At 43.5% G+C, this 15,127-nt stretch overlaps 1 protein-coding gene across 4 annotated transcripts in view; it reads right to left on the reverse strand.

Annotated features, from left to right (window-relative positions):
* The window catches only part of FLT1 (fms related receptor tyrosine kinase 1), a 119,372-nt gene that overhangs the window by 57,569 nt on the left and 46,676 nt on the right, over positions 1 to 15,127 (reverse strand). For all 4 annotated transcript variants that reach the window (XM_065830275.2, XM_071804556.1, XM_071804549.1 and 1 more), the window contains exon 11: positions 2,595 to 2,709. In XM_065830275.2, coding sequence (XP_065686347.2) covers positions 2,595 to 2,709 — 115 coding nt within the window. The remainder of the gene's footprint in view (positions 1 to 2,594; positions 2,710 to 15,127) is intronic.

Genomic DNA, 15,127 nt, shown 5'->3' on the forward strand with positions numbered 1-15,127 from the left:
GCTACCTTGACTGTTGAAAGAAACTTTTGACCATTACTTGTTCATCTCTTCCGTTGATTACAATAATCTCATCCTGTGGCCAACCCCATTTCTCCTTTCATGCTAACCCAAATGTGCAACTTTTTGAGTTTCTTGATGCATTTCTTACTGCTTTGTCTCCTACTTCTTTGGTTTTTTTCCATTGAGCTTGGAGATTGTGTTCACCATGCATGTGATCATGTGATGTTTGGATGTGGAAGTGGGGTAGACACTCTGTTTAGATAGCAGGACTCCATTGATGTGGAAATGCCTCAGAAAGATCTTCATAGCTGTTTGCAGTAGCAGAACTGCTCACAGTAGCAGTTCATTGGAGCCAGACACTTCTGATGACGTGCTGCATCCAGTGAGCTCAGTGCTATTAGAAGTCTTACAATATCTCAGCAGATGAGGAAGGGTTTTGTCTGAACTGTGTCCCTTTGAGTTTGCTCTGGGAGATCAAGAATGACTCTCAGACTGCAAAGATTGAAAAGCTATAGATTCTCATGGAAGAAAAAAAATCCTGGATGTTCTAGAGCAACTATGTGTGTATAAATCATGCCACCCAGAGCTTAGCCAGGAATCAAGGCTTGGAGAGCATTTTCTACTTAAAATAGCAATCCAGCTGTGCTTGAAAAGCTATGGAAGAGCAGCAGCAATGAAGAAACCTTAGAAAAGCTGTGAAAAGTGAAGCAAAGAGATTGTTTCTCTAATTTCCCTTCCCGAATAGGGACCAGAGGGAATTAATCAATGCAAGGTAACCTTTTTTAGATGAACTAAACAACATGAAGACAAGGAATACCTAGGAGAGCCACTAGGATTTACTGCTAAAACTTTCCATGCAACACATGCAGAGACCATGCCTTGGTTCATTTCTGGATACGTTTTTTAAAAAAGGGCTGCTTGCCAAAGACTTCAAACAAAACCTGCAGTTCTGTCACAAGGACCCATTATTAGCATCTTCCTCCAGGGAGGAATTTATTTGCTGTTGACTGGAAGTTGCTTTGACATTTCAGCCACTCCTCTTCCGCTGTCTCCAAAATGCATGGCACACAAGGAGAATGAGGTCTGCTCATTAGACAGCTCCTTCTGCACCCTGCAAGCAGGTAAGATCTCAGCCATAGCCATGGCTAAACTCCTTATGGAAAATAACGGGTCCTTATCACACTTTGTTCTTCATTACCCGTTTGGAATAGATTGTGTGTTCCCGTGCCTGAAAATACTTCCATTTCCTCCTTCAAATCCCTCCTTGTGTCTCATTTTTCATGTGTTTTCCTATGATTGTCACCCCTAGGAAGCTGTTTGCTCCCATCTTTGCCTCAATCTTTAAGCACACAGAGGTGACCAAATAAATAGATTGAATGCCTCACTGGGATCCAGCCCATTCCCATGCACTGGAACAGTGTCATGAACACCTGTTGTACTTTCTAAATAATACAACAGCAGGAGAAGATGCAGTCCCAGGCCTGATTCTTGGTCGCATGCAAAGCTCTATTTATTCTGCAGTCTGTGAAAGGGCTCTAACATGAGAGTAATCACAGTTTATATCCATTTTCACATGCAGAAGATGGAAGGCAGCTACCGGGGAAAGGAGACCTATATCCCTGGAGTCCTTCAATCACAAAAAGCACTTCAGTGTCCTTAGAAATCACAGACCTAGAATAAGGTAGGCTTTAAAATCTATTTCTTCATCCATTGTTGCCACAAACCCAACTAGTGTGAAAAACCAGATGCTGTGACAGTGGCATGGCATTGTGCATATTTGCCTGAACTCCTCCATAGCACACGCAATCAACCATATCAAACCAGTCGCATGTCTAATGCAGGGATCTAGGGCATCCTTCAGGAAAACACCTTGATTTAAAGGTTTTACCTGATGGAGAATCCTCCATGGCCCTTGGTAATTTAATTTCATTGGCTTTCCCACATTAGACACCAACAGATGACAGGCCTACTCATCCTTCAGAAGTGCCTGCATCTCCCCACAGCCCAACTTGGACTAGACACAACATTTAGACAGTTAATTCAGCTGGGATGAATCCCACCATACTGTTTCTGACTGAGATGTCTCTTGAAGTCTTCTTCTGTCATCTGGATTAACTTGGCCCTCTACATTTTTTATTGTAAGAAAAGACCTGGTCATTGAATAATCTAGGACCACGTCTGTGAATGAACTCTCTAACCACCACCAAAAAAAAAAAAACAGAAAAACAAAACAGAGGAAATTGTGCAATGTCACAAAACGAAGCAAAGATGGCCTGGAAACCTGCCCCTGTGCTCCTGAGGTGTCTCAAGATACTACAGTCCAGCTCTAAAAAGCAGATATGATGAATCCCACTGACATACTCTCCTGACTTGTCATTTACCTGAATATGACTGCACGCAGATATAAGTACAGCTCTACATCTCAGCAAACAAATACCAAGTATGGAAGTTGGAAGTTATTTGCATGTATGCAGCTCTTCAAATCTGAACAATATAACGATACTGGCTTCTTCGCTGTTACATGATAGCATCTTAAAGCGTCTTTTCAACTCATACTGTCACATAGAAACATTATCTCTTTCTAGAAATCTTACCTTATTTTTGCCTTCTATTACAGCTGTTCTCTCAGTGATGCTCTGGATCCTGTTTCCTACGTTGCTGTCAGCTTTCAGGACGAAAGATCCATCGGTATAAGAGCAAAAGCCATGCCTGAAGACAACAAAAATTGAAGTTTTATTGGTTTGATGATAGACTAAAACATTCAACACGTAAGACAAAACAATTCTTCTGGAAACAGTGTTCAGTTAGAGAAACTGTAGGTGCTGTGTTGACCAGGCAGGTATAGTTACTTTTCATAAAATCTTGAGGTTTGGAGCCCTATGTTTGGATTCACTTCCACAGCCTGTCCTTGAATATTAGCTTTCTGGAGTCAGTGTTAACATTTAACCCACTGTGGACTGAGAGTTCAGAATTTGGAATCTGAGCCTAATTATAGGGCTATGCAAGACCAACATCTCATTTCCGGTGCTGCTGCTTTCAGTCATTGTCATGATTCAGGCTTGGCTTCAAACATGAGTTCATATTATTTTCAGCATTAAAATCAAGACAAGTTATATTTTTTCAAGATCCATTCCATTATGTATTGGATGATGTATCACTATGTGCAGGATTTTTTGTTATAATGAAAGATGATGCAAGTTCTCATTTTTGAATGTTTTCTTCAGTTCATTTACAAAATGGCAAAATATCACTACTAGGATTCAATGGTTACAGGACACACAGTAACAACAATAATCCTGCAAATTCACAAAACAATGTTAAACAAAGCTATATCTAATTGCCAAAGGGTTTTAAATGTTCATTTAATCTGAAAAAATCCAAGTCATGTTAATGAATGGAAATCTCAGGGAAAAATGTTTTTGCCTTATGCAACGAATTGGCTTCTAATCAGAACATTCAGGTGTGGTCATGGTAGAGCTAATTTATTTCCCAAAGCCTAATTTGGTACACATGGAAATAAACATATTGGAATGCTTCTTAAATGTTGTCTGTTCCTATTCTTCTTTGAGGATATCTAGTTTTGCATTTCATCCAAAATTACTTGTTGCTTGTTCAATTCCAGCTTCGACAGAGGAGCTTAACCCCTCAGTAAGGTCAAGCTCTTTCAAATATATGTTCCTTTGATCTTGCATGGATTTGAAAGATAACGACTGTAGTATCTGCAGTCACATAGTTCTGACATGTATATCAGCTGTTTGGAGAAATGAACTTTAAAGCCCAGTGAGTGGATAACAGCATGTGATGCAATCATGACCAAAGAATGAGGTTCATTTCCCTTCAGCTAACTGTGCAGTTTGCTTAAACTTTGTGCTGTTTATAATATCAATGGTACACTAACTTTGCATGCTTGTTTTTAATTGTGCAGCTTTGTGTCAAGCTGGCCAGTGTCTTATCAGATATTACAGCTTAAAGAAATGGTGATATGTAAACTAACTTGGGCTGTAATCATTAGCACAGATATACGACTGTTTGCCCAAATTTCTTAACATGCATTGAGAGGCTCAGTGAGCCTGACAGTGTTCAAGGAGAGACTGGACAGCACCCTCAGATGCATGGTGTGAACTGTGAGGTTGTCAGACGCAGGGACAGAAGTCATACTCAGTGATCCTTGTCAGTCCCTTCCAACTCAAAGACATTTTATGATTCTACGAAAAAGTCAAAAAACAGGAGCAGGCCAAGGTCATTAATGCATGTAGTGTGGACAGGGAGCAATAAGATGACATTCAACATGGCTTCACCAAGGGGAAGTCGTGCTTGACCAAACTCATAGCCTTTTATAAGGACATAAAAAAGTGGATAGATGATTGCAAAACAGTGGATGTGGTCTACCTTGACTTCAGTAAAGCATTTGACACAGTCTGCCAGAGCATCCTTGCAGCCACACTGAAGAAGTGTGGTCTGGATGATTGGAGGGAAGAAGCCGGAGAGTTGTGGTCAATGGGGCAGAGTCTAGTTGGAGGCCTGTATCTAGTGGAGTGCCTCAGGGGTCAGTACTGGGACCAGTACTATTCAGTATATTTATCAATGACTTGGATGAGGGAATAGAATGCACTGTCAGCAAGTTTGCTGATGACACCAAGCTGGGAGGAGTGGCTGACACGCCAAAAGGCTGTGCTGCCATCCAGCGAGACCTGGACAGGATGGAGAGTTGGGCGGGGAAAAATGTAATGAAATATAACAAGGCCAAGTGTAGAGTCATGTGTATGGGTAGGAACAACCCAGGTTCCAGTATAAATTGGGGAATGACTTATCAGAGAGCAGCGTAGGCGAAAGGGACCTGGTGGTCCCGGTGGACAGCAGGACGACCAGTACTGTGCCCTTGTGGCCAAGAAGGCCAATGGCATCCTGGGGTGTATTAGAAGGGAGGTGATTAGTAGGTCAAGAGAGGTTCTCCTTCCCCTCTACTCTGCCCTGGTGAGACCACATCTGGAATATTGTGTCCAGTTCTGGGCCCCTCAGTTCAAAAAGGACAGGGAACTGCTGGAGAGAGTCCAGCGCAGGGCAATGAAGATGACGAAGGGAGTGGAGCATCTCCCTTATGGGGAAAGGCTGAGAGAGCTGGGTCTCTTTAGTTTGGAGAAGAGGAGACTGAGGGGTGAGCTCATTAATGTTTATAAATATGTAAAGGGTGAGTGTCAGGAGGATGGAGATAGGCTCTTCTCAGTGACAACCAATGGTAGGATAAGGCGCAATGGATACAAACTGGAACACAGGAGGTTCCACTTAAATATGAGAAGAAACTTCTCAGTGAGGGTAACAGAGCACTGGAACAGGCTGCCTAGGGAGGTTGTAGAGTCTCCTTCTCTGGAGACATTCAAAGCTCTCCTGGACACCCTCCTGTGTAACAATCATCTAGGTGTTCTTGCACCAGCAGGGAGATTGGACTAGATGATCTTTTTAGGTCCCTTCCAATCCCTAACTTTCTGTGATTCTGTGATTCTAAGAAAGCTCTTTCTTCCCGACTCTGGTTTAAAAGACAACTTCTAATACATGACTGTTGAAGCCAGAGTGGATGAAAGACAACTGCATTGAGACTGGTGATGCATTCAGATGGGAAAAACTGGTTAAAATTGTTCAGAAAGGTAGATGCCATTTACTTTGCACATTTAAGGCTTTAAAAAGTCTGATTCTGTAACAAGACTAGGCTACAGAAGGCGTGATAATGTTGGTAAGCTGATAACATTTCCATGCCATAACACATATCAGAACTTATTTCATGATGCCAGTACTGTGAGCACACAAACAGGCGGTATCAAAAGCACATACTTGTGACTGGATATTCTGGCGATCTCTGAATAGGAAGACGGAGAATCGAAAATCTTGTTTCATCCATACTATGTATTTTTTTTTAATATCTATCATGTCAAACAAATGGAAACCAGCACCTTTCCCCACAGAATGAATTTATATTTCTTCGTTACAAGGCTGAAAATCTGTGCTCTTTACTACAGAAAACCTTACAGAGACATGTTTTTTAAAGGACAGAAAGAAGGTGCAATGCATGTTCAGAAACTGCTTTTGCAGCTCTGAAAGACATCTCCAGTCTCCTTTCTTGCAGCTCTGGAGCCTCCAGGCTTAGGTATTATTACACTCTTCCTCACGATTCCTTGAAAAAGACTGTATACATTTAGATTGCAATTTCTTAGAGACGAGGACAGTGTTATATCTTTGTTGATAGTTAGCACAATGGGGTGCTGACTACTCATTAATACCGTAAGACAAACCACCATAATAATTACAATAACATCACAATAACAAGAAAAACACATGTAAAACACTAGGTGAAATATCAGCCCTGGAGGCACATATATATGAACTCTACTGACTTCATGTACCATACTATCTCCAAACTGCCAATTACAATGTTAATGCAATTACAGTAGAAAATTGAATACACTTAATAGTTGTTGTCCATGGTTTTAATAAAAAGGGAGTCACAACCAAACTGGGATTACATTAATCAACAGGCCACGGTGCACAGCGGGAGATGTGAGCACTGTCGTACGCGTCACTTAGGCTCCACGGTCTGCTGGACCGGCAAAGGTTTGTAATCAGTTGCAGTGCAGCTGCCAAAATCTAGGGCAAGACTCAGACTCATTCCTTTGGATGTAGAACCAGATGCTTCATCTCTTCAGCTGCCAAATGCTCTCACTTTAACCTCAAATACACTAACACAGCCTAGGGCAGGGGTGTCAAACTCATTTTCACCAGGGCCCTAGGGACAGAAAACATGAGCCACATCCAGTCTCCTGATCTGGTTACTCAGGTTAGTACTCGGTCACCTTTCCTCTTGCTGCCACCAGTGGTGCCACCTGAGGCCACTGGTTAAGCCAGCAGCATCGGGGAGAGATGGGGAGGGGACAAATGGTAGTAATTAAGAGTCCTGTCTCCTAACCTGATTTCAACTTCTAACAAGAGGCATTTTGCAACAGAAAGGGAGAAGGTTCCACTGAACTTAGATGTAGTCATCAAGCCAAATGTTTGTGTTAAGTACAAATGCTTGGAAAGAGAGAAAAACGAAAATACAAAAATTTACTCTGGCTGGGATCAAAATACACAATAATCTTCCTGTTAAGTCAATTGATGTTTGATTGCATGTGTCCTCAGATGACATCAGCTACATATTTTTATGCTTTTGTAAAGAAATTGCAAGTTACTTCAAACTATCCACTCAGTAAAATAGCAAGGGTACCATTTTTCTAGCAAGAATTGCATGTGTTTGCAGGGAAATTCCACTGAATTTTGGATATCTGAATATTACTCCGCATATCTCTGGCATGCATGAATTCCTGAAATGTTTTGTTGTGGGATGAACCTCATTGCTTTGCATCTTCAGGAAAGCTCAGAGCAGGGTTACCGTCAGGTTAATGAAAAAGCACACAGTGTGCACAGAGATTGATAAACAAGCTAATATCTGCCAGCACATTTCTAAGCACTTCTTACACCTGTTTCCCTACAGATCCTTTCATGTCCCTAGTTTGTGGGTGCGATTATACACGTGTAGAAATCCTATGTAAAAATGCTAAGGAGGTATGTGTACATATGTATGTTTATAAATGTTATGCAATCTCAGAGCAAGGTAACCAGACTCTACTGTCATAGTCAAGCACTAGGAGAAAGAGAGCAGTGAGGTTTCTCACCCCTAAGCAGTTTTTTTCCATGTGCCTGCGTGCGTGCTTGCATGTGCGTTGCCTCTGTGCACATGCACACACTCGCACACACAGGCACGCTTCACCCTCTGAGACAAGAGCCTGAGAGATAGGCTATTCCTTTGTAAAAACAGAAGCTGTTACGTTTCCTGCAGGTTTTGAGAAGCCCAGCATGGGGGAAAGGAGGGGTGAGACAGCTCTGCTGGTGCTGGGGGAAGCCTGCAGCACGCCCTGGCAGCCCCTCTGCCTGCAGCGCAGAGTGAGCTCTGCCAGCAGGTCTGCTTGCTGCCCTTAGCTTTGGGAATTTACACTTCTTTGGCAAGGCTAGGGGGAGATTTATGCAACCAGAAGTAGGTTCATCTTTGTAAAAGATCTGTGATGTGCGGAGCTGGCACCGGCCAGTGGGGGACCTAGAGAAGTGGCCTGGGGGAGGGGAGCCAGCCTGCTTCTCAAGAATACATCAAGCCCTTGAGGAAGCAGAGTGTGCCATGTTTGAAGATGCAAAGATAATCACAGTGCTGGGAACCGTCTTGTGTAGCGGAGGAAGCGAAACAACAAGAGGAAAGCAGCATATGCTCCTGATTTCGCACAGGAAGCTAACAGCACCTCCTGCCAAAGTGAGATAAGAAAACTCCCATGGCCTATTCTGGACAAGGCCATGGTTATCAACCTTAGCTTCACACTGTCCTCACTCTGCTCCACAGCCTGCTCCCTTTCCTAATGAGTTTTAGAGCCCTCACCTCTATTAGCATACAGCATGCCAAGCACAACAGTGTGGTATATTTATAACTATCGACAGGGAAAATTTTCCAGGGTAAGAGTGTACTTCATGTCATCTTGATATATTTCACTGAAATCAAACTGCAAACCAGCTCCAAGATAAAGTCTTGCCTATGAAACTACTGATCTCAGAAGACAAGTGGTTTTGTTGTCATCCTGGTGATCTACAGCAAAGAGTAGGAGCTAAGGTAAAGGATTTTTCTACTTATATACAGGACAGACTTGGCACTCTGTAGGAAAGACAGTCCTAAATGAAAGCCCTAGACCCAGCTTGTGTCCAGACACATCTTCTTCCCCATTCTGGAGACAGTTCTTTAATTTGCAGTTCAAGTAGTACTGTGACAAATACCGGCAGAAGAGCCTCCACCCCCAAAACAGTTGGAAAAATACTCATCTTCTGTCTTCTCATCATCTCAGCTCCTCCCTCCCAAGCCCTCCTGCATGATGCCAGAGGCTATTGCAATCTTTCCTTCCTGTAACATCCCATTCCACTAAGACCAGCCCTCAGGAATGCCAGACCCTAGAGGTAGGAGAGAAAGTCTGGAGAAAGGAAGACTTCCCTTGGTTGAGGAGGATCAGGTTAGAGATTGTTTAAGCAAACTTGGACATCCATAAATCCATGGGCCCTGATGGGATGCACCCACAAGTGCTGAGAGAGCTGACAGGTGTTATTGCTAAGCTGCTCTCCATCATCTTTGAAAGGTTGTGGAGAAAAGGAAAGGTAACTGAGGACTGGAAGAAAGCCAGCGTCACTCCAGTCTTCAAAAAGGGCAGGAAAAATGACCCAGGAGACCGCAGGCCTGTCAACCTCACCTCCATCCCTGGAAAGGTGATGGAACAACTCATTCTGGACGTCATCTCCCAGCATGTGGAGGAAAATAAGATTATCAGGAGTAGTAAGCATGGGTTCACCAAGAGGAAATAATGTTTGACCAATCTGATAGCCTTCTATGATAGTATGACTGGCTGAGTAGATGAGGGGAGAGCAGTGGTTGTTGTCTACCTAGACTTCAGCAAGGCTTTTGACACTGTCTCTCATAACATCCTCCTAAGTAAGCTCAGGAAGTGTGGGCTGGATTAAGGCATGGTGAGATGGATCGAGAACTGGCTGGATTGCTGAGCTCAGAGGGTTATGATCGATGGTGCAGAGTCTGGGTGGAGGCCTGTAATTGGTGGGGTTCCATAGAGGTCAGTATTAGGTCCAGTCTTGTTCAACCTGTTCATCAGTGACTGGGATGAAGGGACTGAGTGCACCCTCAACAAGTTTGCTGATGATACCAAGCTGGGAGGAAGGGCCGATACACCAGAAGGCTGTGCTGCCATCCAGCGAGACCTGGACAGACTGAAGGACTGGGCAGAAAGGATCCCGATGAAGTTCAACAAGGGCAAGTGCAAGGTCCTGCACCTGGAGAGAAATAACCCCAGGCACCAGTACAAGTCAGGGGCGGATCTGCTGGAAAGCAGCATTTCAGAGAGGGACCTGGGAGTTCTGGTTGACAACAAGATGACCATAAGTCAGCAATGTGTCCTTGTGGCCAATGGTATCCTGGGATGCATCACGAAGAGTGTGGCCAGCAGGTTGAGGGAGGTTCTCCTCCCACTCTACTCTGCCCTGGTGAGGCTGCATCTGGAGTATTGCATCCAGTTTTGGGCTCCCCAGTCTAAGAAGGACAAGGAACTACTGGAGGGAGTCCAGTGGCAGGCTACAGAAATGATCACGGGTCTGGAGCATCTTTCTTATGAGGAGAGTCTGAGAGAGCTGGATCTGTTCAGCCTGGAGAAGAGAAAGCTGAGAGGAGATCTTATTTATGCTTATAAATATCTCACGGGTGGGTGTCAAGAGGATGGGACCAGACTCTTTTCTGTGGTACCCAACAATAGGATGAGAGGCAACGGGAACAGACAAAAGCATAGGAGGTTCCATCTAAACATGAGGAGAAACTTCTTTACTTTGAGGGTGACAGAGCACTGGAACAGACTGCTCAGAGAGGTTGTGGAATCTCCTTCCCTGGAGGTATTAAAAACCTGTCTGGATGCGATCCTGCTCGATTTGCTCTAGGTGAACCTGCTTTAGCAGGTGGGTTGGATTAGATGATCTCCAGAGGTCTCTTCCAACCCCAACCATTCTGTGATTCTGTGATTCAGTGATTCAGTTCTCTAAGAATTCCTCTTGAAAAAGCCACTGGCAGTCTCAAACACACTCTTGTTTACTGAGGTAGTATTTGACAATTGCACCAGTACTAGGAGAAAGAGGAAGCCATCATGTCATGGATAGTGACCATTTTTGAGAGTGATTAATGGCAAACACAATATTTTTCTCGGCATCTATCTTTTTTTTTAGGGCAGCGGTCAATCCCTTGAAGCATCAGGACAATGCTATTACAAATTCAACTTGGGCTGACTCATGTCTTTCAAGAGGCAGTGGTGACAACACTAACTTTAAGACAGGAACTCTGGAAATTCCTGAAATTGTAAAGAATATGTAGGAACTGTTTTCCACTTGGAAGTTATTGAAGAAATCTGAATGACATGGACCTTGCCTGCTCTGTCCTTTGGCGTGCAGCACCGTGCAATTGCTAGTGCAGGGCTGGTGTAGCCACGTGTCCTGGGCAATACTGAGTCACTTTGAAGCAGGAAATCATGAGGGAGAATAGTAGCAGGGAGCATGTTCAGGTTGTGAAACGTACTTAGTGGGGGTGGAGGGGGAGAACTTGGGCTGGCTCCCTGCCAGCGTGCTCCACGAGCTTTGGCTGTACCACTATAACATACTCATCCATTAAGGAGCTATGGTCCAAGTGTTCCCTTTTTAGGTAAAAAATCATTGGTTATAGGTCAAAATGCTGGTCCCACTGCATTCAGTGGCAAAGCTGCGGCCAGATGGGAGTTCATGCCAGGCATCCTCCCTGATACACACACTCACACAGAGTAGGTGAGTTAGTGGAGCTAGGAGGAAATCCTCTGCAAACAGGAGGAGCTGGATACAGTCTACATCATAAATTGCAGTTTGTTTATTTATATTTATTTAGGAGCTTAGCAAGGAATGCCAAACAAGCAATCCAGATGAGAGTGGTGCAGGTTCCTCCTCTGCATATCTCATTCTTCAACCCTTCACCTCTCTGCTCTCACTGTCACTGGTCCCTATTGCTGTTCACTGCAGTGTCAACATTTCGCTACCAAGAACAGATGGGATATCACCAACCCATCTCACTTCAAACATGCTCACAACTCTCAGAGAGCAGCAATTCTCCATCACCACTCCTCAACCTCTGCCTCCAGAGTGGGAGTATCTTGTGACCAAGGACACTATTAGCTGTGCTGAAAAGTTATTCACTGATGAGTTGCAGGATTGCTGGAGGATTTCTCATTGGCCTTTGCATTAGGCTGGGTTGGGGCCCTGGTGGACTGCTCAGTTTACAGATTGGGGATTGAGTTGTTTTATTTTTTATAGGATAATCAGTGTCCCCATTGAGGGGGATACTTAGAGGGAAAGCACATTCTGTAGAGGAGATCCCCAACATTCTCAATGTCTCATCCTCCCGGTGAGCATCTTTGAAAACAGTAGAGGATATGGCAGTCATGGTGTTGCTGCATATCACCATGGCTCTATGGAAAAAGAAATTGTTTGAAAGCAGCACACTGTCTTTCCCACTACTGTCTACATTCAACCAAATGAATGGATAGTGTTTCCCTTTCACAGTCATCCTTTCCAAACATTATGGCTTGTCCTGAACTGCCCCATTATGCTACCACATAAAGCTGATTGATCTGAATTATCTCAAAAGGAGCAGTAGGATCAACAGGAGTCTAACCTAACCCACTTTTCAACCCTTCATCAACCCATGCTCACATTTCCACAGGAAAAAAATCACTTCTACATTTGCACACTTGAACACCCTGCAGCACCAGCTATTCACAACAAAACATTCACATGACTGAAGCTAAGGGTCACCAAAAAACACATTTTACTTCCAAGTATGCCAGTATTTGAGACCCCTGGCCATCAGGGAACCTAACAGCATTTGAAAGTAATTCTTCAATTTTTTGCACATCCTGAGTTGACCTGAAATTTTCTTACCTTGAGTTGGTTATCATATAACTATATTTTGCTTCTTGACCCTCTATTTCCCACTTCACACTGCTTAGCATTCCTCATGGACACACAACACCATCACGATTCAGTCAATCCTTCCTTCATTTCTCCTTGTCTGCCTCCTTTCCCTTCCACCTTTGCTGGACTATACTCACTCTCATCTTCCATGTGGTCACTGTGACTCAGCCTTCACTTTAGTTCTCTGAGAGCATCAACCATGCCCTCCACAGAGGAAATGAATGTTGGTTGGAACTAGACTTATCACTCAAGCACCTAGAACTTCTTGCTAGGAAAAGGCATCTGATTTCAATAGTCTATGTTGTGCTGAAAGAAAGAGGTGTTCTCTGATTGGATTGAGCAGTCAGAAACCTAAAGAGAAAGACCATGAAACTTCTACCTATGATGTCCACACTTACTCTGTTTCTTCTACTTGCAAATAAGTTTCCTCTGTATAAAGTTAGACATGTTGGTCGGACACGTCCAGCATGAGTTATTTTCCATGCACAAGTCACTCCGAACAGCTCACTTCTAGGCATAACCTCACATCTATAAACTTCAAGATCCAGGTACTCCCAACATCTTCCTTCTCATAATGCTGAAATTTTCTCTGCTGTCCTGTCTGGATCCTTTTGTCTCTAGAACGGAGTAATTCTTTACTAATCTATTAACACAGTCATTAATACTCCCTGTCTTGTTGACAAGCTGGAAGCATGACTAACACCCTTTTCATTTTCTAGTGATCAGCAGAGGAGATGAAAGAGCTCTTGCTGCATTGAGGTGGTGTTTTTCAAGATGGTTTGTTTTTAGCTTCACTGCAAGTAGGGGTCTGAGAGCAACTGCAGGCTGACTGGAGTGAGGGACTGGAAGTGCAGGCAGAAAACAAGGAAAGGATGAGAAAGAATGGAGGGAAACATTTTTAAGGAGAGAGGGGAGTTGATTAGAGGGGAAACAGGAAGAGAAAATACTGACAGATGTGGACATAAGACCAAAGATCCATCTACCCCATATCCTGTCTCAACAATTACCATAAGCAGATGGTTGGGGATGAGTAAGAGCAGGACTAACTTCAGATACTTCCTCCTAATACTCCCCCAGTCACCAATTATTATCAGCTCAAGAGCTTCCCACAACAGAGGTCGTTTCTATACTTCAGTGGATTTCTCTTCCAAGACTTTATGCAAATTTTACAAATGCCCTGGCAAGGAGTTTCACCGATCTGCTACCCACTGCATGAAGAGTCATTTCCTTTTTCTGTTTGGAATTTCACTCCTCCTGGCTTCATCGAATGGCCCCTGCTTTCTAAGCTGGAAAAGACATAAAACTCATCTTCAGACATGTGTCCTTTACAGCTCTGCAGATCTCTATCATGTAGCCCCCAAGTCACCTCTTTTTTGGTTTGCAGAGCCTTGACCTCCCTCCTCACTTGTCCCTGACACATTCCTCTCATTCCCTGAAATTCCTTTGATTCTTTTTGTTGCCCCTCCTGGTGTGTCTCCCAGTTCGGCTGCATCCTTTGAGATGAAAGGGTCAAAAATGCTCATAGAATAAAAGATGTCGGTCATTTATGGATTTATGTGGAGTTATTGTGGCATTCTCTATTTTGTTCTTTATTTCCTTCCTGGTAATTTCTAACATTTGATTTGCTTTTTGAGCTGATCATGATTGTGATCAATTTCACAGACCCTTTTATCACAATGCTCAGATCTCTCTTTGTGGTAGCAATGATCAGCCAACAGCTTTTTCACATGTACAGCCTTTTTGCCCTTACATTTTACGTGTGAAATTCAGCTTGTTATTTCCTGTATACATCATGTACATTTATCTTCAGTGAATTTCATCTGCCACTTTATCACTCAGATACCCAGATTCAGATAGTTCTGCATTTCTTCTCAATCGGCTCTCATCCTTACAAATCTGAATAACTTCATATCATCAGCAAACTCTGTCACCTCCTTACCACCTTTTCCAGGTTATTTCTGAACATGTTGACAAGTACAGACCCCAGCACCACCTCCCGAAAAACTTCACTGGTTGCCTTCCTACCCTGCAAGAACTGACTGCTCCCTCTTAACCTCTGTGTTCTATTTTTTAACTGAATATTTTTTTTCTGAGCGTGATCTTACCCCATACGCCGTGTCTGTTCAAAGCCTTCTGCAAATGCTTTTTGAAAGGCATACACGTAAAAGGAAAAAGGATGCTAACTAAAGTTTGTATATTTTTGTAAAAGGTGTACTCAATCCAGTAATAGTACTCCATTTGTAATCACTCCTAAGCACACACAGAGTGTGACCTGGTGCCTTCCTTTGGCCAAGAGCCCCTGCTAGTACAGAAGCAAGTTTCTGGCTACAGGCTGGGACGTCCCACAGGCTCGGGCATCGCCAGCGTGCGGGGCCTCACTCACAACGTGCAATCCCCATGTACAGCTTGTCACACGCTTTAGATTCTATGGGCTGGGCAACAGTGAGTAAAAGACTGAAAAATAATGTCCAAACATGTGCATGACCCTTACTTGTTCTTCCTTAAGACTAGGTGTCAGACTGTCCCTAGT

The sequence above is a fragment of the Patagioenas fasciata genome, chromosome 1 (genome assembly GCF_037038585.1).
Source record: "Patagioenas fasciata isolate bPatFas1 chromosome 1, bPatFas1.hap1, whole genome shotgun sequence".
NCBI classification, from domain to species: domain Eukaryota; kingdom Metazoa; phylum Chordata; class Aves; order Columbiformes; family Columbidae; genus Patagioenas; species Patagioenas fasciata.